We start from the raw sequence: 26,252 nt of genomic DNA on the forward strand, positions 1-26,252 counted from the left end.
AAACGAAACGTTCGTGGTATGTTTTGATAAGTAAAATTGTAATTAATAAACACACACCCTTATAAAAATGTCCAATTGCTATAAACTCAGTGCATTTCAATGCTAGCAATATGCTTGTCCTCCATTCAGTGTCCCATTTTATTTCAACACAACACATTAACCTCATTAACATTAAGACCGTTGCTAATATCTATTTAAAATATATGTATTTCTATTTAAAAAAAAATAATCATATTGGTGTTATTGCCACACCGTTATGTTATATTTTAAATGACCAACATTTGTATCAATTATAATTGCAAATTCTCAAATTCAAAATAATTAATTATGTAGTGATCTTGTAAGAATTGTTCACAATCTACATAGAATCTAATATATATATATATATATATATATATATATATATAAAGGGGAGTTTTTTCCCGAGTTTTTAGAGAGCCATATAGGATCTAATTTTCTTAGTGTGCCATGTAGGATTATAAATTTTAGTAGTAGCCAATTAAATAGGAGATTATTAAAATCTTTTATAATTAAATAATTCAAATGTCATGTAAGCAAAATTGGCGAATGAGATTTTCCAATTTAAATTAATTAAATATAAAATATTATATTTTGATATTAGGAATTTTATCTAAATATATAACAAATTTTAGCACATAAATATATGTATAAAAAAAATTATTTTTAAAAATTCAAACAAACCGTGCATCGCACGGGCTTCATCTAGTTTGTTATATATACTCGAGTGTATCATACACCCAAAATCATTTGGTTATTAATCAACAAATGAGCTAATAATTATTTGTTCATTACTCCATAAAATCAAATAATTCCAGGGGTACTATGCACTCGAATGTACATAACATGCTCTCCAACTTAGTAGAAAGTAGGGTTCCTCCTTCAAATGTGTTTTGGGCCTATGATTTGGGCTACAAATCACATCACATCCATATGCCCTAATTGGATATCAAAATTCCAGCCTCCACAAATCATCATCTTCTATAAAATCCCAAATCAAACTATTAGGGTTCCATCTGCTCTAACCTCATCTCACTTCCGCAACAGCAGCACCACAAGCTCAGCCTATCTCACACCATTTTCGACACTTTCTCTCTCATCTCGTCTTCTCAATTATCGTAACTTTCTCAGATTTTTCAAATTTGCGATTTTTTATTTTGTTTTGATTTGAATTTTGAAAATGAATTGGAGAGTAAATTGAAATGATGAATGAACTATGTTTCCCTATTGGTTTGATTCGCCGATATGATGGCAACAATGTATTAGCTCTATCTGATCTTCTTACTTTCTCTCTCCTTTTTTGTTTTGTTTTTATACATTTTATTATCGAATTTGAAAATTTATAAAGAGATCGATTTGATGAATTTAATCATAAAATCCTTGCAATTTCAAGGTTTGATCGCCGGAATGATGGCGAAATCACGTATTCGTACTCTGATCGTTCTCTATTTTTGTTTATTTCAAAGTATATTTTTTTAATTTTGAATGGAAATAATTTTGTTGAATATCGGATTTATTACTGATGGAAAATGAAGATGGCACAAGGTTGAAGGCTGAGCAGGTGAAAAGACTGTAATACCCCTGTTGAGCCCATCGCTTGTGCGAGATTTGAGTCCTTGATTGGAGTTTCTTGAGCTTGTTTGTTTACATAGCTTGAGATAAGCGCCTACAAAATATCAAGTGACGCAAATATTTGTTTAGAAAGCTTGAATAATCGGGTATGGGTCGCACTCGTTACTTGGTAGTTCACTCTGGGAAGGCTGTGCTTCGTTATAATCGTATCTCATAGACTTTTGAAACCTTTATTTAAGCGTAATTATGCTAATCAAGGTTTTGTGAATGAATTTAGGCAATGGGATAGTTTTAATGCTTTTTTATTGACCAAGCATTGTTTGTAGGGGAATTTAAAGATGACTGATTGACTTCGCATGACGAATCTTGCTACACCTTGTTCAAACTTCAATCCCAAAGCCATATTTACACTTTGGATTGAAGGAAATGGAGCATGTATAGAGGTGACAAAAGCACATTTGATTCAAAAAATATTCGATTTCGATTTGCACTCACGTAAACGTAATACAGTAATTTAATAATTTAGCATGACTTAACTTTAAAAATCGACCCGATTTGATCATCTGAATTGACACCACTAAATTTATATACTCGTTTCATTGTTTGGATGAATTGTTGATTGTTTGGAAATAAAAGAGAATTCAAATTGATATAGGCCAACATGAATGATGTATAATTATTTCGTTTAAAGTTATTAAACCACCATTACATTACCACAATAAGGAGACCTTTGATGTGAAGGATACGGAGAAGAAGGTAGAATAAAGAAAAGGAAATTATTGGGTGGTAAGTAAGATGAAGATAGAGGGTTTTAATCGTTGATCTACCCCCTTCTTTAGTCTCTATCCTTACAAACAAACACAATAACATGAATATCCTTTTTTCATAATCCCTAATCCCTCTCCTCATATCCCCCTAAATAAACAGTTACAAATTAGATAGTTAATTATGTACTCCCTCTTTCTTTAATTGTTTGCCCCAAACTATAAATCTACTTTATTAAGGTTTTGGGTAAAAAATGGTGTACATGGGTTGAGACAAATATCAATGAGGAGAGAGATAGAGAGAGTGCAAGTGAAAAAACATGTCAAAAGTAGTATGAGGCAATCTTTTGGGGACACCCTAAAAGAAAAGTGGAGCAAACAATTAGGGACTGAGGGATTATCATTTATTTCCTCAACTTTTAATTTGTACTACAACTCTAAAAGGATTTCACCAGACATTATAACACTTCCCATTTTCACTTGGTCACTAATTGCCAAAGTTGACAAGGGCAAACATATTGGGCTAGTTAAGTGAAAATTAGGATTTGTCATTTTGAAACAAATACCATGATGCCTTGATGACTTACGGTGTATTCTATTCATCTGATTTTTACTTATTTAAACTAATATGATCTTATCTTAACTTATCTGATATCTGAACTTATTATCCCTTATTAGAACTTATTTTAGTTATAAATTAAACTTGGGTAACCTTGATTAACCTTTATCACAACTTATCTGAACTTATTTAATCTAAACTTATTAACCTTTATCTGAACTTATTAACCATGAAATAAGTGAAAATAAGGTGAACAGAATAGGACTTTAATCCATCAAGGCATCCATTAGCATTTGATTTGCTAGTTTCTTTTTACATGTCCAAGAAAATTCCAAAAAGAAGAGAAAAACAAGAAGAAACAAGGTATATGGCACCAACTATCAAGCACACCAACAATCTATTTTCAATGCGTTTTTTTGTACAATTTTATTATCTTTTAATTGTAATGTAATCCTAATTTTGACTAGTATATACAAGTTATGATTTTTTTTAAAGTGAAGTTGTTCGATCATGTCAACTCCTTAAATATTAAGGACATAATCACATTTATTTGCACTAATAAATGTCCTTTTTTTTACCCTTTTTTTTTTTTTTTTGGGGGGGGGGGGGGGGGGGTTGGGGGGGATTGCACTTTTGTGGCAAGCAATTATATGCCACTCATTAATTTAGTGAATGGCAAGATAAGAGACTGTTCTTTCCTTGGGTTGCTTGTTAGAGAGTTTGTTCTACTCCCTCCGTTCCCGAAAGAACGGCCCCATTTAGATTGATTTCGCGGGTATTAAGAAAGTTAAGTAAAAAGAAGTAAAAGTATATTGGAAAGATAAATTTACATGAGGTTTGTAAAAAAGTAAATGTACATAGTAAAACAAAATTTTATATGGGGAATGTAATTTTGCACAAATATTATTGAAAACTGGTGGGGATTTTAATGCAAATGAGTCATTCTTTTTTAGACTAAAATTAGGCCAAATGGGTCGTTCTTTCGGAGACGGAGGTAGTATTTCTAGTTATTTTGAGAATGTTATGTTTTGCCATGGAGCACCTTAACCATCTTGAGTTCTCAACAAGAGTTTGGGTTGAGGGTTGTCCAAGTGTGGTTCTTGTTGCTTCCGACTTTGGTTAAGGGCTTAAGGTTCTACTCAGTTCACCTTTAAAAAAAAATATTTATCAGTTTATTAAAAAATAAGAGTAAAAATCAGTAATATTTTAAAGAAGAAATATGATAGAAAATAAATAAAATTAATTTAATTTCAATAAATTAATCTTAATTCAGTAAAAATAATTTAAGTTTAGCAAAAATAATTTCAATTTAGTAAAAATAATTAGCCCTCATAGACGATTACTTTTAAAAAAAACAAGTGGCGTGTACGAAAACTAGTAAATTGGATGCTTAAAGGCAAATTGGATGGTTTCACCCACCCAATTGGACTCTCGGAGGATATTAGGGTCTATAGGTAGCTTCTCGTCAATTTTTGTTTCCGGGTAAAAAAAAAAGTCAAAAATTGGCTAAATTGAAGGCTATACACGCTTTTTGGCCAATTTTAGAGGTTTCAGGACCCGGTGTCGAAAAGTCTCAAGAATACAGGGGCTACATCACAGGGTCATATAATGTCGTTTGAAACCATATATGATTGTTATATGTTGCCATAAATGTCCGTTATAGCCTCGAGTTTATGAAATCGGTGCAAGTTGTAAAGGGGCAAATTGACAGTTTGAAGGTATATTGGATGGTTTTACCCACCCAAATGGACTACCGGAGTGTATTAGGGTCTAAGGGAAGCCTCTCGGCAATTTTTATTACCGGGTCTAAAAAAAGTGGAAATTTTGTTCAAAATTAAAGGCTATAATACACGATTTCGAGTCATTTTTTGTCAATTTTTCGAAAATTGAACTGAATACGTGGGGTGACTCCCGAGGTCATATAAGGTGGTTTGAAACCATAACACACCTATATAGATGTCTATAAAGTACCAAGAATGAGTTATGTTTTTATTTTGAAATGTTGATATATAATGATGTCACAAAAGTATATTGAATTGATAGTACTTGACAATAATGGTGTCATAAGAATATAATGATGTCATAAAAGTATATTATGATGTCATAAAAGTATATTATGATGCTATAAAAGTATATTGAAGTGATGTGACTTAACAATAATGATGTTATATGAATATAATGATGGAAGGAGGAATTCTAGGACTAACTATTACAGTCATGTATGACTCTAATAGGGGTATTCTCGTAACTTTACTGTACAGCCTTGCAAAAATAATATTGTAAAAAAAATGAAAATACTAAGAAAAGGATAGCTCATGGTAGGGCTGTTCAATTTCGGATATCCGATCCGATCCGAAAATTCAAATATCCGAAATTTTCGGATCGGAGAAATTGCAATCCGTATCCGATCCAAAATTTTCGGATATCCGAATTTTCGGATCGGATAGTCAGATATTCGGATCGGATAGTCGGGTTTTCGGATCAGAGACCGAATCTGAATCAATAGGTACCGGTCTAGTTCCGGGTCAGACGTGATGCAATAGGTCCGGTTCGGGTTTGGACCTGAACAAACCTGTGTGATTTTTTCGTTTTTTTAATAAATAACATGTTGAACCTGCATTTGGACCTGTTTATGGACCGGTTATGATAATTTAAGACTTGTTGCATAATTTGGACCTGTTTTGATTTTTTAAAATTAAGCTTATTTAAAATAAATAAAAAAAAAACCAATTTTACCGGGTTTCAGGTCCGGACCTGAAAACCCCGGTTTTAGACCTGATCCGGACCGAGACTTGAATCCTTGAATTTCAAGGATCGAGATCGGACCTGAATCTACAGGTCCGATCCGAAAAGCTCCGATTCCGGTCGATTTTCAGGTCCGGTCTTATTATGTACACCCCTGTAGACACCCATTTGTGTCTCCCCAAAACCAAACCCGGTGATGAGTGCCTTTCGCGTTGAACCATAATTGAATGAGGTGAAAGTGTGAAAAGTCTAGTGTTGCGGTTAGTTTTTGTTAAAATTCTTTCTTTCTGTTTTCGAAAACCCACTCTATTTTATGAAAACGTCCATTCCAGTTTAGTTTGGTCCATGATAAGGGTCCAATAATGGTGTAGTTGGATGGGGCTTGAAAAGACCTTTCCAACGATATATTATAAGCCCAATTCCGATGAATAATGAGGAAGTTATGGCCAAAATACTAAACTGGGCCCAAACCGGATTTTACCTACGACCCAATGATCATGAGGAGGGTCCAAAAGTTTAATCCTATTCCTAAACTAATTAGGATTGATTAGAATCTTCTATAAGTTTCTAAAATATCTTAATTATCCTTTTTTGAAAAGATAAGATTAAGGAATTTGATTTAAATATAAACTTTCCTTTTTTATAAAACTTTCCTTTTTTAAAGTCCTAATTCTATTCGGATTTAAACATGTTCAAAGACAGTCAGATATTATTTTCGTGCCTCATATTTTTTATCCAAATTTTATATGGTTGGATAGATCTTGAAATTATCTTTCCAATGATATATTATAATAATAATTCCGAGCTATAACGGAAAAGATATGAATAAGATATCAAACTCTATCCAAAACTGACACCGTCTCACTATTTCATTCATATCTTTTATTCTAAAACATATTTTAATCTGATTCCAATTGGTTTAGAAAGTAGACTTCAAGATATTTCCAATGACATCTTATTCATCTTATTCCGATTCCTGGATCAAAAGATATGATAAAAACAAAATCCGCAAAAACTGCTGTCTACGAGTTTTATTTCGATTCGAATTTGGATTCTTTTCTTAATTCTTCGACTCTCTTTTTTTCCTATAAATAGAGGTCATATCTCCCCTTTTTCAATCACCAACTCTTATCAAGATTTTCTTGATTATTCTCTCTCTCTCTCTTTTTCTAAACTAGCCTTTTCTCAAATACAAAATTCCGCATTCACAAGATCTAGAAACACTTAGCCATATTCGAAGTTGCCTTCGCCCTAGACGTGAAAGGTTTTAATTTATGAGGGTTTGGTCCCAAATCTCTATTTAAATTATTTAATTTAATTGTTTTGTTTATTATTTTCCTTGAAGTTACTAACGTGTGTATTTTGTTATTAGAAAGAGGTACGAGGCATCCAAGAAAGTACTTTAATTGTTTTAATTGATATTATAATGTAGATATCATGTTTATATTGTTATTATGATATTCCTAGTATCATGTCTAGGGTATTTTTAATATTAAATATGATTCCTGCGATGCCTCCTATTCTCTTCCTAATATTTATTCATGTTAGTATCATATTAGGGTTAAAGATTTGATTTTTATTGCTTAGTGACATGCTAGGGTTTGTTATTAATCTTGTTAGTATCATGCCTAGGATCTTGCTATTTTTATTATGCTTTAATATTAACATGAATATGATTATGATTATAATTGTTATAATGATTATGAATATTATTATTTTGATGATTATTTTATTTATGATAATTATTTCAATTATTATTAATATGATGATTATTTTCTTTTATGATTATTATCATGATTATTTCAATTATAATTTATTTTTATGATGATGATATTCATTATTATGTTGCTTGATGCTTATTCTTTATTGCTTGATCACGCCTTTATTGTATGTTAAAGGGAATTGGTACTTGTAATCACACTTAATAAGATAATTAATAATCTTGTTTAGGGTTAATATGATTATAATTCAAGTGATCGCCAATAATAGTTTATTTGTGCATTAAATTCAACCAACATAGATTAAATAGGTTTAGGGTTAATCCTATTGATTGCATGTTAGTCATAAAGCGCACATGAATACGAGCAGAATAAAGTAGAGGCCTATTATTAGGGCAGATTCAATCTCTTTTAGGTTGGATTTGTACCTTCATCCCCGAACCCTATTTTGGTTCATGACCTTATGGAGTTGACGATCTCTTGGATCGTTAAGGGGTGTAACCTTCACCTCGTGAACGGTTTACAAGTTCCTTAAAAACTTGTTGGCGACTCTTTTGCTCTATCTTCTTCCCTTTTGGACGCCACCGTACTTTAGTGTATGATCACAGTGGGGTTCAAGCTAGTGGGATTTTAAAGGCTTGAAACTATTCCCTACAACCCCTAAGTACATCTATCTTATACAAAAAAAAAAAAAAAGAACAAAGAACTCTAAATTGACGCCCAATATCGTTTTTGCCAAATTTTGAAATAAAATTGGATCTTAAAACCAAAGCTTGAGGAGTTGTTACCTGTAGGCCGTAATAGTATAGACTTTCACTTTGATATTGGTCGGAAAACGATCAAAAGCCGTCGGAGACATTTTCCCAATTTTAGAGAGAAACTGAAAATGTTAGAGAGAGGAAGTGAAAATGAATTTTTTTTGAGGAAGAGCTGTCATTATCCCCTTTTGAATTCTTTAATGCCATGAGCTGTCCTTTTCTCAGCCTATATATATATATATATAAAGTTTGCAAGGGCACATGGTAAAATTACGAAAATACCCCTGTATGACTCTAACAGTTAGAGTCATAGAATTTCTTTGATGGAAGTGATATTACTTGACAATAATGAAATCATATGGATATAATGATGTCATATAAATATATTGAAGTGATGTGACTTGACAATAATGATGTCATATGAATCTAATGAAGTCATATAAGTATAATGATGTCATATTATGTAATTTTATTTACTACCTCCGTTACAGGTTATGTGCAACGATTTGACATAAAGCAGAAAGAGAAAATGTGCAATCGTTGCACATAACCTGTAACGGAGGTAGTATAATGATTTGCATCATCAATCAAATTGAAGATTTAACCTAAACATTCAACGAATATGAATGTATTCGATCTAAGCCCAATATTAGCATGGACTACAGCTTCGCGGGCCACATGTTGCTCATTTCACCAAAACCCACAATTTTTTCTTAACCTTCCTCACTTCCTCCAATATAAATACTACAACCACTAATGCAATTCTCCAGATTTAGGGTTTATCGGAAATTAGGGTTCTTCAACGCACTTTGTTCTTCTTCGAACTCACGACGCCGTCAAATCATAATTCAGCTGATAAATCAATAATTTGTTGGTTCATCTTCTCAAATTTTGTATTTTTATCTAAAATTGTTCTTTATTTCATCTGATTTTTTATATTTTTTGAGAAAATGAAATGATGAGCAATTTTCCCTATTGGAATGATACGCTTATATGATGGCGATACTATGTATTAGCTCTATCTGATCTAAATTTCTCTCCTTTTTTCTTTTTTTTTTTTTTTTTTAGTTTACAAATTTTCAATTAAATTTTTGTAGATTAATGCATACTCGAGTGCTTTACTGGTTAAGCTTATTCAATACCTTGTGGAGCTCATAGGATATGCTAAATTTTTAAAGGTCGCCATTTTTGGGATTTTCTTGCTTATTTATTTATTATTTCATAGCTTGATAATCCCTTTTTAATGGCGACTATACTAATTTTTTTTATAATTATTTTTGATAAATTTGTAAAATTTATAAATTAATGGAAAATAAAGAATGAGGTGATGAGTGATTATTTCCCTATTGGTTTGATTCGCCGGAATGATGGTGTATTCACGTATTCGTACTGTCTGATCATTCTTTAATTAAATTTTCAATTTTTCTGGGATTTTTTTTGTAAATTTTGAAATAACTTTGTGTAAATTAAATTAATTAAGCACATATCGAAGGCTTGACATAGAAATTAAATTCCTGTTTGAGCTCAATATTTGTGCAAAATTGAATTTTTGTAATTTGTCATTGTAATTTTCTTCCAACTAAATTTTTATTAGCTGGTATAAGCAATGACTGATATTTATAAATTCTTAGTCGTTTTCGGGTAATCAATTTATTTTATTGCTCATATTTTAATTAATTTAAACAATTATTTTGGTTTTTGATTCGCTGAATTGTTGATTTTGGAAGGCTGATTTTAATCATTTCATCTGTTCTGTATGTGCTACTCCAACCATGAACTGTGTAACAATGTTGACTTAACTTAACTACCAGGAAATTAATGTTAGATTACAGATTCATTAGATATAACTACTGGACAATCGACAGACGATAATCTAATCGAAAACGAAGAACGAACTCAGGAACTTATTTGAGGGTTGAGATTCAAGTTAATCTTCGTTGAATGGATTGAAGTAATAATTTTGATTTGTTCTTGAAAATTAAAACTCTGGCCAGTTATGCAGTGCAATGATGTATTTGAGTTTTGAGTTATGACCATTCTTCTAATCTCCAAGACGAACGTCCGGGAGTTTTGAATTCTGTTGTTGCTCTTTCAAAAGTTTTATGCACAAGCAGTGGTGGCTGAGCTATACCGAGCTTTAGAAAAGAATACTCTGCTGATAATTTCTGTTTTCCGGACACTGCAACCGTGAAATGTGATATGCACCGTGATATCAACTGTATATATGGCTTAAGTTGCCCTTAGTATCATACTGATATATAAAAATATCATGCATTCTTACAGAAACTTGCAGATGACTCCAATGATTTCAGACAAGTTGTAGTCTGGTTTGATGTAATTACTATTGTTTTAGGCACGTTCTTATTCAGTTTGCTTAGTTTCAGTTTTTGCTGTACTTGGAGGCAGTCCTCACTCAGCCCTCTAGTTTGCTTATTTTCTGTTATGCTTCAGAGCATGATCTGAGGCAAAACTAAAATCATTTTAAGATTTTTACAGGAAATAACTTTTATCTGACAGTTGTTAATCTATTGTTCTTGCATTTCTGCCATTTCATTTTTCAGCTATCTGAGATAGAATTATAGAAAGCAGGATTCTGCAGGGATGATCACTGATCCGGGAGTCAGTAGAGGACCCAAATATTTCTCATAAATTTGGTATCAGTATTTTACTACGTACACTTATATGGCTGGTTCTGCTAGGAGTATATATTGTTTCGAACCAGCTTTTTGTAACTGTCTTCAGATTCATATATAGTACTTCGCATAGTGAAGCTGATATGTGCTGCTCAAGCCTCAAACAGTATGGAGCTATGACGAATGACCTGATAAAATAGTCACAGGGCGACACTTGCCTGTTATATTTGAATCTTCGGTACAAAAAAAAAAAGGTTCAGTTCTTGACATATGTTTCACATTTTGGATTCTATTTCTGGTCAATTTTGGCAATACAGACTACAGAGACTATACTTGGATCTTATTTTGTTTTTACAGTTTTCTAGTAGTTACAACTTTACGAGGTCATAAATCTACATGTATCAGTAACTCTGTAAGCGAGGCCTAATTGTTCAATTTTTAATCTGAAAGTAATTTTCTTGCTTTTGTTTTGAAGTGTAAAACTCTTACCAATTATTAAGCTTGTTGACAGCATGCTGTGTTAGAAAATTACAAAAGTTAATTAGTAAACAATTATATCTGTTGTGTAAGTTGTAACTGCTACCATGGGGAAGATTAAACTAGCATTTTCTCATATTAAGGACAAACACAGTATCTGGTGCAGGAAAATCTAAATCTTCATACATACTGTATTTGTCTCATCTTCCTAAAAAATCGCAAAGCTTTATGCTTTGAAGCATCTGTAACTAACATTATATCGATTCTATTAATAATATATTGATAAAGAATATGCTCAAGTTTAAGTAAAAAAGATTGTTGATTACTGAACTTGAGCATTCTGTAATTTTCTTGTATAGTTCAACACAAATTCTGAACCTTCTGAATCACTCACTGCTTAAATGGAGTGTAATGGTAATGGCAAAGAGTCTGTAGGATTAGATGTGTTGAATTATGATTTGGAGAGCAAATTCAGTGAATTTATTTCAACAAAAGCTGGAGTAAAAGGGCTTGTAGATTCCGGTATTGTTAAGGTCCCTAGATTCTTTCTGTCATCTGCAGATGTAAATTATTTGGAGCATACGAGCTCTAATGGTATCGAGAATCAAGTTCCAGTCATCAACCTCAAGGGCTATGAAGGTAAAAGGCGTAGGACTATTGTGAATGAAGTCTTACAAGCATCAAAGACATGGGGCGTGTTTCAGATTTTCAACCATGATGTTCCCTCAGCTGTCATGAAGAGCATGCTAGAAAGTGTGTGTGGATTTCATGAGCAATCAAATGAGTTAAAAAAGGATTACTATTCTCATGATTCCATAAGGAAGGTGTGGTATTACGCGACTGTCCAACCAGCTCGTAGAACTGCAGTTTGGAAAGACACAATTGCCTGTCAGTTTGAGAACATGACAGAAGATTTTGAAGCCTTGCCTCTTATTTGCAGGTTTCAGTTTTCAGTCCTCTTATGTTATAGTTTATTCCTTCAAGTTGTCATTTAATTTCGGTTATATAATCGCTGTGTTGTATTCCTGGTTCCTGCAGGGAACCTATGTTTGATTATGTCAAACACATAGTTGAACTAAAAGAGAGGTTAACCAAGTTGCTTTCTGAGGCTCTAGGGCTAGAGTGTGATCACCTTGAACTAATGGAATGCATGGAACCTCGAAAGGTAGTGGGTCACTATTACCCGGCTTGCCCTGAGCCACATTTGACTCTAGGCACAGCGGAACATACAGATCCTTATTTCCTTACGATTTTATTACAAGGCGACATTGATGGACTTCAAGTCTTGCATCAGGATCAGTGGATTCATGTGCCACCAATGGAGGGAGCACTTATTGTTATAATAGGTGATATGCTGCAGGTTAGCCTTTTTTCTTTTCACCTTACATCTAATTTCAGATGGCCTATATGCATCTTCAGATTTAAAGTACGAAGCCTTGAAATTGATCATACATAATAAAGATCAGTTTGCAATCTTACACACTAAATTGTGCCTTTTGGTTTTTTGTGTAGCTGATAAGCAATGATTTATTAAGGAGTGCTGAACACAGAGTACTATCAAATCGTAAAGGTCCCAGATTGTCAGCAGCATGTTTTTTCTATCCGAATAGCAGAAATAAAGACCGGAATTATGGACCAATAGAGGAACTTCTGTCTGATAAGAATCCTGCATTATACAAAGAAATCACTCATGCTGAATATCTCAAGCATCATGGTGTACATGGAAGTCGCGGCTCCAAAGCTCTTCCTCATATCAAGCTTTAATCTATTTCGATCAGTACTAACCATATGTAACTATGACTCACCAGTTCAGTTAAAAATCTAGTGTGGTTTCTTTTACTGTATTGTTTCAGCCCTTAAATGTACAGTCCCAGCCTGCAGGGACGAATCAGTTAGCGTAGTCCTGTTCTATAATTCAGGTATTTCTGGGTATAGACTCTTCTGTACTTCACTGTGGACTTGAATTGTTACTGTATCAATGTAATATGTTTCTCTTCACTCATTTTGCAAGCTATTATATAACCTGGTTCGAGCAGCTTGAGTCCTTATAGTCAGTATACTGTGTTCTGCACTTCTGAATGCAGGAGGCCACTTGTAGCACAACATCTATGTATGCTTTAAGTACACGCTCCTTTAGTTGGTTGTACATTTATAACCTATGTTACCCGGACTCTTCATTTCATCAAAAGATTCCATTGTTTACATTGAACAAAAAGTCATTAAACAGGATAAAATGATGGAATTCATTGTCAAATAAAATCAAACTCGAAACTACTGTGATATTACCAGAAAATGATGCAGGAATTTGTTCTCCACATACAAATCTCCTGTATCTGTGGAAGCCTTGAAAAGAAATCAATCAAAATTTGGTTACAGCTGCTGCTAGTTGTTACTTATAACAGAGGACTCATACTGTCATACAGACAAGTTAATCGATTCTCAAGCTCTATATATCAAAGACAAACTAGCCCTTTAATAATAATCATGTATGCAAAGCAAGAACACATTCCTGGTGTCACTATAAACCTACCGGTAATCCGGTATGTCCGTGCACACACACACACACATACGCGTATGCACACACGTGCACGTGCGCACACGTATAATATCTTACAAAATGTAACACATAATTTTCTCAATGAAAGTCATTCTATATTCTATGGTAAACTTCAAAAGTCAAGCTACATTTTATAAAAAATCATCTGTGATCTATCTTACAATAAACTATGTTTAATATTGCTACCCACCACCTATTGTAGATGGGTACAATAAACTATGTTAGCTTGCTAGAAAAATACATAATTTTTGCAAGCCAAGTTAACGTGTGTGCTTTAAAGATTTTGAATTGATATGATTTGGTTCTTTATGCAGTCAAATGACACTTGTATTCAGAATTTCATTCCAAATAAACCTTTTAAATAAATTTGATTAAAAAAGACGACAAAATTATTTAAATATATTGAAATTTTTTGGTATCAAAGAGGATATATTAAATAAATTTACCTTTGCATATATTCTAATAATTCACTAGTTTATTATCCACCCTTTTTTTATTGGAATGACTATAGAAGTATACAACTGAAAACTATTGTTGCAAGATAAACTTCTTTTGCTTTAAAAAATGGGCCATTGCCTTCAAGCTTTTAGAATATAGAATGAAAGAAAACAAAATCATAACTTTTTTCATTGACACAAATTATTCAAGAAGGTTAAAAAATAAAATAATAAAAATATTAAAAAATCGAATCAAATATTCAAAGAGTAATTCAAACGAAGTACTGTATGTGATAGAGTTGTAGCGTGAAACATATATAGCTGAATTTTTATTGTATACTTATAATTTTTTCAACGAGTACTTTTATAATTTGTATTGCTTTCTGTTTAACTAAAGGAATACTTTTTTTTTTTTTTTTTTTTCAAACAAACTAATTGGATACTAGCAAATTAATTTTTTTATCTTACATTTTAAAACTATATATTATACGGAGTACGGAGTAGCTTTTTGTTTAACTAAGATTAATTAGACGAAATATAAACCTGTTAAGTTGCCTTTTTACATAAATTATGGAACAAACCTTTACGGATTACAATTTATTTAATTTTTTTTAAAAAATATATTCACGCATAGAGTATTTTATGTTTATTTTTTACTACGTACAAAACAAAAGAAGCAATATCACTAGTTTTGGCTCCCATTCCCTTGCATTAATATCAATGTCACACCAAATGAGACCTATCTCATGTTAAAAAATTGTCATATTTAAATGAAAAAGACAAAGAAAAGAACAAGTCTTCGGTTTTAATTGTTTTGGATTTGTTATATTTCCCATATGTTGTATTATCTTCTAATGTACATGCAACCTATGTTGTTTTTTTGCAACCTAATTTGGTTAAAATAATTCAACAAAGCACAATACATTTCTTGCTATTTGCTACGCTAGTGTCCAACTACTTGAATGAAAGTGAACGTAGCCAAAGTTTATTTCTTATTGAAAGACTTCAATATCTTAGGCAAGTCACATGCAAATATTAAAAAAAATTACTCAAACAGTTGAAAAACACTTCTAATCACTCTTTTTTCAGTTTCCTCTTCTAAGTAGCTAGTAAAATGCATCACACCGACAAAAACCCCATTCACCATTTACACATTCGGCATTAACTTTTAAGTAGCTTTTAGTAATTTGATTTATTCAAATCATTACTTAGTAAAGAATATCAGTGTTTGACAATATAGTGATGGGAGTAGAGTTTAGTGGTTGGAGTAGCTTATGCGAAAAAGTTAATATTATTAGCTTTTGTGAAAAGCTAGTTAGCTGTTGGAATTATTCTTCTATATTTTTAGAATTTTACAACCGGTAGCTAGTTTACTAAACAATCATACTTAATTATTTATTTTTACAGCTAACAGCTAACAATTACCATCATAGCTAATAAATATGGCCCGTAAACCCTTTCTCTCTCTCTCTCTCTCTCTCTTTCTCTCTCTCTCTCTCTCTCTCTCTCTCTTTCTCTCTCTCTCTCTCTTCTTTTTTTTTTGACGGGCCCGTAAACCCTTTCTCAATGAATGGAGAGATCGATCTACAACTATATTTTGTCATACACACCCTTAATTTACTAATTTTGAGCGAATAATATCATGGGTTATAAATTTTTCTTTTGCTATGTAACAAACTAAAACTCATATCTCAACAATATACCTAGTGATCCACTTTGGGTCTAACAATAATGTAAAATATCACCATTTAACTTTATTGGTCTTATACTCCATCTATTTCATAATAATTGTCACGGTCAAACTTAGCACACATAGGTAGGTTAGAGGGAGTATTTAAAAAATAAAACATCGAAGACAATTGACATCACATTACAATATTTTGATGCAACAGTTTTTTTTACTATTGGTAACATTTTTCATATCATGTTTTTGGTTATGTGTCCATATCATTAGTCCTTAAATTATTAACATAAACACTATAAGTAATGTGGAAAATCATAAAGTATTTCTAAATGGGATAATAGTTTTATAGTTGACATGAGAAAATGCCAAGTTGAGTACCTCAGCTCATGTTTTGGTCTTTTGTCCAAAAACATGTTACTTAAATGTGTTGATAAATTTCACAATCCAAAGTAAGGAGGTAGCCTTTGTCTTCATCTTTTTCTCTTGCATCAATTTTTAATATAAACACCAAGAACTTTGTTTCTTCTCCAAAACTCTCATTTCCCATGGCAAAAGCAGCCAAACCCATCCATGAACACCTCTATGACCGAGCAAAAGAGGTCGAAGAATTCGATGAAACAAAGGCCGGAGTCAAAGGGCTCACGGACTCTGGTCTATTGACCATACCCCGAATCTTCATTCACCCACCAGAAAACCTTTCATCAAATTCTGATGCATCCCAATTGGTTGAGTTTCCGGTGATAGACTTTGGTGATGATGGATGCAGGGAGAATTCAGAGATGTTGGAAGAAATACGCGAGGCTGCTCAAACATGGGGCTTTTTCCAGCTCATTAACCATGGGATCTCATTAGAAGTCATGGAGGAATTGTTGAAAGGCATTCGGAGGTTCCATGAACAACCCACATGTGAGAAAACAAGGTTCTACAGGCGCGATGTCAAGCACAAGGTGAAGTACTACAGCAATGGAAATCTTTTGGAATCAAGAGTTGCTAATTGGAGGGATTCGATAAGTTGTGACTACCAGGATGGTGATCTGAACGCTGAAGAAGTGCCTCTTGTTTGCAGGTTAAACTGCTCAGCTCCTCTTTCTCTGTCATTTATCCTACTAATAGGAATACATAACACAAGACTAAAATTTTCTGTGTCACTATTTTATCACCTTGATTGAGAATTAGTTGTCAGAAGAACGTTCTAAATTACAGAAATTGATGATCAATGTGACCATTAACTCCTTGCAAGAGGAGTAAACATCTGCTAAACTAACAGTAACTTAAACTGCTTCGAGAATTTTGCAGGGAAGCAATAACCAAGTACATGGAAAACATATTAAGTCTCAAGAAAAAGCTCTCTGAAATACTTTCAGCGGCTTTAGGACTCCAAAAGGACTACTTGGCCAAGATTGAATGTATGGAAACTGCAAACTTGGTATGCCACTACTATCCTGCATGCCCAGAACCACACCTAACCTTAGGTGCAACGAAGCATTGTGATCCATCTTTCATGACGATTCTCCTGCAAGACAACACTGGTGGCCTCCAAGTCCTCCATCGAGAGCAATGGATTGACATTCAACCTAGGCCAGGAGCTTTAATAGTCCATCTTGGAGACTTAATGCAGGTACTATTTAGCATTTACTCTCTAGTCTCTATTGTTGGCCAAGTAGCTAGGCTGGTATAGTAAACGACGATATACAATCGTTCTTAAGCCTGAAGTACAGAATTTCGAAAGATCAAGTGATTCTCATCTTGACACTTCAAATTTTGGTAAACAACCTGGCATCCTCAGGTTTGAGAATTTTCATTCCAAACCTTGACATAGAGAGCCATTGAGGTTTTATTATACCAGTTCGCTATTTAGCTCCTCTCTGATTCTCTCCCATATAAACTATCATAACTGGTGTACAGTCTAAGTTCATATGCTTTTTGACAAATGCAGCTGATCACAAATGCCAAGTTCAGAAGCGTTGAACACAGAGTACGTCTAAGGAAAAACTGTCCAAGGGCATCAGCTGCGTGTTTCTTCTATCCAAGCACCAAGAAGACAAATGAGATATACCAGCCAATAGAGGAGTTGCTATCAGAAAACAACCCACCCTTGTACAGGGGAACAAGTTCCACCGAATATCTAGCCTATTATAGGACCAACGGGCTTGATGGGCAGCCAGCTCTTCCTCATTTTGAGCTGTGATGAACTCACAAATCTTACATCAGTCCCATTAATGCCCTAGTTTCTTTGTTTCTCTTGTTATAGTTGCACATCAAATAACGGTAGATTTCAAATAAAAGACGTCAAGATTTCTCATGTAAAGCTTAAAGACACAAGGAAAGAAAGAGTAGAGCATTGCAAAAAATAAATGCACACTTCAGATTCATTAAAGAGGGTTTCAAGCTCCCGAAAACTTACAACTTGGGGTGAAAAACACAACATAAAAGTAAGTGGAAAAGACCCATTTCTTTAGAATTTCAGGGTTTCTTTTCTCTTGCACACTATATATAATTAAAGGGAGCAAACAAACCCAAATCACTCAACCATGAAACACTAAATTTAAACAAGGTGGTCATCATAAAACATCACTAAACAACTCACAGAACCTCAAAGAAAGCGCTGAAATTGAAGTTGCTGACACCAAGCTGGCAACAGTCATTAGACAGTATTTTTTGATTGAAGTAGCTGAACAAGTGACCACAAGACATCCATCCTATGCAAGTTCCTGTTACTCTGACTCTGCAATGTATTAATTTACAAATTAATTAGAAAATGCGAAACAATTCAAGGATATACATTGCAGTTTGATATAGAGAGCTCCAAAAAAGACAAGCTGAATACGAGGATCACAAAATCAATTAGGGGAGCAGTTTCAAGGCAGATAAAGGATCTGCGTTCAGAATTTACCTCAACCACAAAACGCATCCATGTTTTGTCTCCGTGATTATCAGTCATGCCTTTTAGAATAGTCAGACCCAAGCTTCTAATAGCTTCTGCTATCTCCAGAAAATGATCACAATCCTCACACAACATCTGTAAATACAAAAAAGTAAACTATAAGGCACGAGAAGACATTATTCCAATTTTATAGCTCTTTCCTCGACAAATTTTGAAATAATGAGATCAGCACAGCGACGACACACAAACCTCTATTAGCATTTGTCCATTAATGTTGAGGTTTTCAACCACAATTGGGCATATTTTCATATGGCCTCCGACCTCCACGACCCAGCTTGAGCCTTGCTCTTGATTAGATCCTAGAGCTCCCATTTCATTACTGCAACCCTACACATTCAAATAGATTGTATGATGCTCAAAACTCTTGGAATATATAGTCAGGTTAACAACACCACAATTTCTGCTTTATTTGAGCATTTAGTTTGATCATGTATAGAACACAGCATCTTCAGATTTTACTGAATAGTGACATGATTAAATGTGAGAAAAATATACACACAAGAGTCTATGGTAGTTTGTTCTTACCCTAGATTTAACACAATTACTGAGCTTGTCAGAATGCTTTGTGACACTCTGCATGAACACCATATGCTTGATCGTCCGCTCCAGCAGCGAATCAATGCTGCACTGCACAATTAAAAGGGAACATATCAATAAATGTAGAAATTTTCCATCTACAAGCACCAGTTTCAAAAATTGCGCCAAAGGAGACATACCTTTGCTCCATTGGGCACAAGCTCTCGAAGCTCTTTAATCCGATCTTGAATAAGCTGCCTATCTCTTGGCCGAGGCCTAGAACTTTCACCAGGTCTTGCTCTCTTCTTGTTAGCCTTACCCTGGTCAGCTGGCCTTGCCATTGGCTCTCTGTATGAACTAGTTGAAGACCTAATGCTACAAGATTCTGAAGAGTTCAAGCAGTTCTGTGTACTTTCCTCTAGAAGTGATGAGCAGCCAATCGAGTAATATGATGATGAACCAATCGTATGGCTATTATTAATAGATGGCTCTGGCATTTTTTCAGTTGTTAACATAGATTCGGATGTAGAAAGTGACTTTGCACTCTTAAAAGCAGCATCCTTACGGCAAAAATTAGCTACAACGGCTTCTAAAAGATGATCTGTCCCAGAATCTGATGTAATTAAGCTGCTTTCCATAGTCTCTGGCATCTGAAAAGCTAGCCCTTCTGGATTTTCAGATTCCCAAGACCAAGGGTAGCACTGTTTTAGAAAAGCAGGTCCTAAAGCTTCATGAAGCTCAGTTCCAGCAGAGAATGCGATAGGTGACTTGAAGTTGCCTAGAGAATCCAGGCAACTAAATTCTGGTTGATTCTCCAAAATATCCTCCACCTTAAGTTTTTCCAAGGGGTCAGAAGCTACCTGTTTTTGAACTATTTCCTCAGAAGGATGTTCTCTGCTATCTAAGTGAGCTCTGGACTTTTCAGCTGAAACTTTAACATCATATAAAGAGCTATTTTCTGTAAGGCAACTTTGAGAGGATGCACAAATTTGTCGTGCAGTACTAGCAACTCCATTTTGGATCTTATAACCGTTACTTTCGCAACTAATGTCATTGAGCAGATCAGTAGATTGCTGATTTTCAGATATTGATTGAATAAGTCCATTTTTCCTCATCAATTCCACTGCCTCGCTAAGATGCACAACAGACAAAGATCCCCCAAAAGAATCAACAAGGCGTCTCTTGGGAGATTGAATACCAAGAGAATGGGAAGAAATGTTGTCATTATGTGCAGTTTTATCAAGATCAAGTACACACTCTTGAAGGACATCTGAACCGAAAGTGCTCACTGGTATATCCGACTGTAAAGAAGATAGCTAAGTTCAAGATGTGTAAAAAGGTAAAATAATATAGATGCAGAAGGGGGAAGAGAGCCTCATACCATCTGGAGCACATTCTGCAGACTGCTTTGTATTGGAGTCTGGATATGGCATGCTGACTCTTGAAGAGAAGAAAATACATATCTAATATGTGTCAACAACTGCATATTTTCATTGACCTACACCCAAAAAAGATACCAAAGTTTAGAAAGACATACATTGTCATTCAAGAAGCTGAAATTACAATCTTGACAATCTTCACATTTACACAAGCTAGCCCCCCCCCCCCCCCCTCTTCTCTTTCTCTCTCTTTTCCCCTCCCGGCAGACCAAAACCCTTAAAGAATATGCAATCACATATATCCAAGATATATTTCATAACTTCTATTAATCTCTGTCCATGAGTGACTTGTAAATATCCAAAATGTATTTGACAAGTTCTGACGATACTACTCCATTTCTTAGTAATTTACGTCTTTAACTGCTGATTTGTGAAGAGGTGGGACGTTGGAATAGTTATACTGTTATAGCTTCCATTGAAACTCTAATGGGAGGAAGAGCCAAGTTCAACAAATGAAGAAGTTTATAACAAAGAAGTATAGGCTAAGTTCTATCAAGGAAGATGCTGCGGGTATAGTAGACAGTGGTGAGCTACGAAGCTATTAGCAAATGAAAACAGAGATGATGTCATTTGCTAATAGCATCATCCTCACATTTATAGCTCTTTTAACATAGACATGATAGCATCTAAAGAGTTGGTCTGCAACATGTGAAAATTGATTGATACAATTTCGTTTATTTCTAGGCAGTAATAAATAGTAGTATTGATAATGATTTTGCACCCATTATCTCAAGGAAAGTTCCATGCCAGTGGTCATAGAATGCAACTTAATCCCCAAGTATTCCCAAGTCTTATTGTTTTAAAAAGCCTCCATTACCACTGATTATAGGTGGTAATGAAAATTTTGGAAGAAAATAAAGTGCACATTGTGATGGGGTCTTCCTTGCAAAATTACATCTAAAATCACTATTATTACTGCCAAGCATACGAGTCCTTGGAGAGTTGGAGTACACAGAAAAATTAGTGAAACAAACTCATCCTGACCATGTTTATTTATAATATCCCAAGCGCATACCCACATTGATTAGAGGTACTGCTTTCATGAGTCTTTAAGGGATTGAAAGGGAAATACCACTTCTAACAAAGCAACGAGTTTAACCCTTTTTAGTTCATATGGACCTGTCTAGGGCAACAAGCTCATTCAGAAAAATTTACTCAGCAAACTGGATTATTATGCAAGCAAGATTAGTCATTTCATCAATTCTAGAGGGTTTAACTTTCTAATTTCCTGAACTAAAGTGCATGTTTATATTTATCGTACGGAGTCTATGGACATTTAAAATTGAATGATTGCAACTATTTTAATAAAACAAAATTAACGAATTCAAAAACAAATATCTCACCTTGTTCAGGGAGCCAAGTTGTACAACTCCCAGTGGACCAACAGGTGCAACGACAATGGTCTGCAGAAGAATGAAGTTTAAATTAAGCAAACTCTTCAGTCCGTACCCAACACAGCACAGAAACAAGAATTTTTTTTTGAATAACCTCAGATCAGGCATACCTTAATTCCAGCTGCAAACTGAGCTTGCCATCCATCACAGAGCTGGGTACAGAAACAACATATACAAAAGGGAATAAGTGGGGATTAATATAAAATTATCTTATTAAGACAAACTACCATTCATGAGTGGCAACACACCTCTGGTGGTATGCAGGAACTCGTTGCCTGTTCACCAGCAAAAATCCAACGATGCTTTCCAGTAACAGCCACCTGGCCAACAATTCTGTTCAAGAAATTCTGTTAAACGAATTTACACACAGAAGAAAATTTCGAAGAACAAATCATTACAAGGACTCCATATATCTGGCAAAACTTACCCTTCCCCAAGAGAATAAACATGGTAAGACATCTTTGCCACGGCCAGGCCAACAGGATCATGAGCAACATGCCCATCATGCAAGCTTTCAAATACTTCACCAAAGCTTTTACTCTCCGAAGAATCAAATTTAGAGTGATTATTGTAGAAAGCATCTTCCCAAGTCAATACCCTGGAATAAATTTCACAGTATATAATTCAATTCACAAACATGTTATTATGTGACATGTCTACAAATCTAGAGTCATTGTGGTCTGGTAATGGTTGTATATAGCGCATTTGGGGAGAGGGATAGGGGAAGGATATGGAAACGAGGCATTATCTGCTCCAACAAAGTCAGAACATAAATTTCACTATAATACCTCTACCAATCAAGACTGAAATTGTAATACCTCAAAACACCAAAGATGTGTGAAAATGAATGTCTTGCACATAACTTTCAAAATTCTATGTCATAATTTACTTTTGTCAAATGGTCCAAAAACACATGTTACAAGAATCAAAAAAGTAACATCTTAAACAATACTTTTACATGACTTACACATCAAACGACTTAGGGTCGAACCTAGTAAGAAAATGACTTTGTCGAATTAGGGTTTACCAACAATTTTTATAAAAAAAAAAAATCAAAAAATTGATAACACTACTAGAAAAAGATGTGTGAAAATGTCAAAATGAGCATCTTAGGCATGATATTGCAGATGTCAATTAGTTTGTCAAATGTTCTATAGATTTAACCAAATCAAACAGGCAACAGAGATCCAAATAAAATGACAACACTAACACAAGACTTCAGCATTATGGTAACCTTTACTGTTAAATTTGGAAAAGTAAAATTGAAGTGACATTAATACATGCTATTACACAGTTTATATCCTAATTTTACCAACCACATTTAGTTAGAAGGTAATTACTAATTAGTAATAGTGTATGATCATCTCAAATGCCACTTTATAGATTTCCATTAATGCATCCTATAATATTAACTCTGCAGCATCCAAGTAATCAAACAATACACAAACATCAATGAAAGTGTAAAGGGCAATATCAACTCAAGCTAGAGAGAAGATACTTACATTCGAGCACGATGTTTGAGCTTCCAAAATACCGCGTAATTCCACTCAGTATTCCAACATAGGCTCCGAAGCAACTGCTGCAAGTGAGTTGCCATCTTGGCACTCACCAGCAAATCTAAACTCTAAAACCCCCCCTTCCCCAACTAAGAACAATTGCACCCCGCCGAGCTCGGGCTTGTTAGTTAAAAATGTCAATCTGTCACACAAAATCACCAACCTAAAATATCTCAATTATCTAATCTAACTTCCTCTGTATGAACCTCTACCAGCCTGTTTCCTCCTCAACCCTGCTCGCCGCTTTATTGGCGGTCCAACATTTGGTAGCAGCAGGCAATCTCTCCCCATTGAAGTAACGAAAGACCCTAAACACAGACCCTAGTAGCAGTCTCCAATCAAAATACCCTTAAAATTACTAAAATTCACAACAATTTCACAAAACTAACCATACCCACAACATGATTTACTCTATAAACACTTTTTTTCAAACAATATTCCATCATCAATACAAATTCACTAAATGGGTATTACCTAATTCACCAAAAAAAAAAACCCAAACTTTACTCCAAAACTCAAGAATTCTTATAATTTAACTAATATCAGAAGACATTGTTAGTCAAAAAAGTATGAATCAATTGATGCAGAATTGATGAAAACACAACTGCAATTCTCAACAAAAACTGAAACTTGAAGCTATAATTAATCAACAAAAGAGAGTAATTTCAGTTGCAAACCAAGAATCTGAAGAGGCAGTAAAAATTTGAATGGAAGTGATGAACTTTTTCTTTTTACTTTGCTCAAAGTTTGAGTCTTTCTCTTACAGCAAGTTCCTCAGCAACAAGAAGAAGCTCAATCCTCTGAAAATCAATCAATTCCATCACCTCCCCACCCCTTTATGAGAGAGAAAAATTCCCAAAAAGTAGAAAAAGAAAGTGACCCTTTTAATTTAATTTCATTTCCCTTTAATTTTTAAGTTAAAAAATCAGCAAATTGGAGCCAAGTTTTGATCTTTAGCCTCCTTTTTTAATGTGGGTGTTTATAATTAAAAACTAGAGTAGCTTTTTGAAAAAAATTTCTTGCTTTTGAGTGTGCAATGTGAAGTGCCAATCTCTAACCTACGCCTTCCTTATCCTACGCACCCTTTACCCTTCCTTATCCTACGCACCATGCACAACTTAGCCAATAACATTACCACTAGTTTCTTTACTATGCTCAAATAGTGAATTTACAAGTACCCTTCTTCTTTTAGCAACAAACTCACAAATTATAGAGAGAAAGTTAGGTTTTTTTTTTTTTTTTGGGAATTAAAATTTTAATTTTTGAAGGGTTAGTGGAAAAATTGTTGGGTTTTTTATAAAAATGAAATCCAAATTGTAATTGAGTAGTAGGTCATAAAAGAAGTGAATCAATGGCCAACAACATGATGTTATGGTGAGGAATTGCTTCTTATCCTCCCATCACTCTTCTTACACATCCAAAAAAATCAAACTTTTTAACCACAAATTTTCTCACAAAAAAGGGCTTTTTTTGCACCATGATTTTACTGCTAAAAGTTGTGACACCCACCCACCTTAAATTCATTTGTCCTTATCTTTATAATCTATGGTTTTTATGTGTATTATTTTTCCTTTTTAATTAATTTGGATTATTTGTGAGGTTTAATCCATGTAGAAAATCTCATTAACATGATGGTTTATAGGAAGTCTTATCCTTTTGGAAAATAATGTTTGTACCATATGTATTGTATTCCCTATCAACTTACTATTCTCCAATAGTTGAATTGATTTCCTTTCTATGCTCTATCTATTCTAGTGACTATGTCAAAGCTATTAAACATGCATTATCTAGTCAAATTATCCCTATAACTTATTATTATTATCCTCGTATTATATGTCCATTTCACCGATTTTTTCATACTACATTTCGCGATCCATGTACGTACGTACTATATATATATATTGTACTACGGAGTACTATATTGTCCATAATAATATTCTTAAAAGACAATATGAAATGAAAGGAGTATTATTATTATTTTTATTTCTTGAGGAAATGAAAAGAGTATTATTTGCCAAATACGAAGCATCTATTAGGCATTAGCTACTAAATATATTTTGCCGATATATATATATAACTTAACAGCTAGGAATTTGTATAGCAAATAAAGTGATCGAACCATTTGTAGCCATGAAAAGAAAGTCATAGATACAAAAACACTTATCTTCCTTGGTCATTAGCCTCATTAGTATTACCACACGCTCACATACATGAGTAAGCTGTAGTGACATTAATTAGTAAAATCTTATGTCAAAATTTTATTCTATTTTAAAAGAATTGTAATAAAATTTACTTATATTTCAAGTTAATTTATAGTCATTTCACATCTATCGTGCTTACTTATTATTATTTGGAGTGTTTATTACATGTCAATCGTCAAACACTCAAGCTCCATTGCAATTTGCATGCATGCATGCAAAACATAATTAATCCTTAGTATTATAAGATTCTACGTACAGCTTTTCGATTGCATTGCATGTA

General features: G+C 33.8%; 3 protein-coding genes and 3 non-coding genes across 6 annotated transcripts; 5 read left to right on the plus strand and 1 right to left on the minus strand.

Moving 5' to 3' along the window:
* Positions 1-1,213: 1,213 nt before the first annotated feature.
* On the plus strand, positions 1,214-1,300 carry LOC145608772 (small nucleolar RNA Z102/R77). The gene has a single exon (XR_014105886.1). It is a non-coding gene; the product is annotated as a small nucleolar RNA Z102/R77 (small nucleolar RNA).
* Positions 1,301-9,082: 7,782 nt separating this feature from the next.
* LOC145608784 (small nucleolar RNA Z102/R77) lies at positions 9,083-9,169 on the plus strand. The gene has a single exon (XR_014105894.1). It is a non-coding gene; the product is annotated as a small nucleolar RNA Z102/R77 (small nucleolar RNA).
* A 282-nt stretch (positions 9,170-9,451) lies between these two features.
* LOC145608777 (small nucleolar RNA Z102/R77) lies at positions 9,452-9,537 on the plus strand. The gene has a single exon (XR_014105889.1). It is a non-coding gene; the product is annotated as a small nucleolar RNA Z102/R77 (small nucleolar RNA).
* A 1,932-nt stretch (positions 9,538-11,469) lies between these two features.
* Positions 11,470-13,181, plus strand: LOC145591284 (1-aminocyclopropane-1-carboxylate oxidase homolog 1-like). The gene is made up of 3 exons (XM_081647697.1): positions 11,470-12,184; positions 12,283-12,604; positions 12,757-13,181. Exons 1-3 carry the CDS (start codon positions 11,646-11,648, stop codon positions 13,006-13,008), a joined length of 1,113 nt encoding a protein of 370 aa, XP_081503823.1. The 5' UTR covers positions 11,470-11,645; the 3' UTR covers positions 13,009-13,181.
* A 3,204-nt stretch (positions 13,182-16,385) lies between these two features.
* Positions 16,386-18,201, plus strand: LOC145604462 (1-aminocyclopropane-1-carboxylate oxidase homolog 1-like). Its single transcript, XM_081660351.1, has 3 exons — positions 16,386-16,988; positions 17,219-17,540; positions 17,859-18,201. The coding sequence occupies exons 1-3, from the start codon at positions 16,468-16,470 to the stop codon at positions 18,108-18,110; spliced, it is 1,095 nt and encodes a 364-aa protein (XP_081516477.1). The 5' UTR covers positions 16,386-16,467; the 3' UTR covers positions 18,111-18,201.
* Positions 18,202-18,256: 55 nt separating this feature from the next.
* LOC145604455 (transcription factor EMB1444-like) lies at positions 18,257-25,034 on the minus strand. The gene is made up of 11 exons (XM_081660346.1): positions 23,718-25,034; positions 22,643-22,813; positions 22,464-22,548; positions 22,326-22,367; positions 22,165-22,224; positions 20,764-20,880; positions 19,583-20,683; positions 19,392-19,493; positions 19,056-19,193; positions 18,816-18,941; positions 18,257-18,647 (listed from the first exon to the last, which is right to left on the minus strand). The coding sequence occupies exons 1-11, from the start codon at positions 23,810-23,812 to the stop codon at positions 18,567-18,569; spliced, it is 2,118 nt and encodes a 705-aa protein (XP_081516472.1). The 5' UTR covers positions 23,813-25,034; the 3' UTR covers positions 18,257-18,566.
* Between the last annotated feature and the right edge of the window lie 1,218 nt (positions 25,035-26,252).

This window comes from Chenopodium album, chromosome 2 (genome assembly GCF_948465745.1).
Source record: "Chenopodium album chromosome 2, dcCheAlbu1.1, whole genome shotgun sequence".
NCBI classification, from domain to species: domain Eukaryota; kingdom Viridiplantae; phylum Streptophyta; class Magnoliopsida; order Caryophyllales; family Amaranthaceae; genus Chenopodium; species Chenopodium album.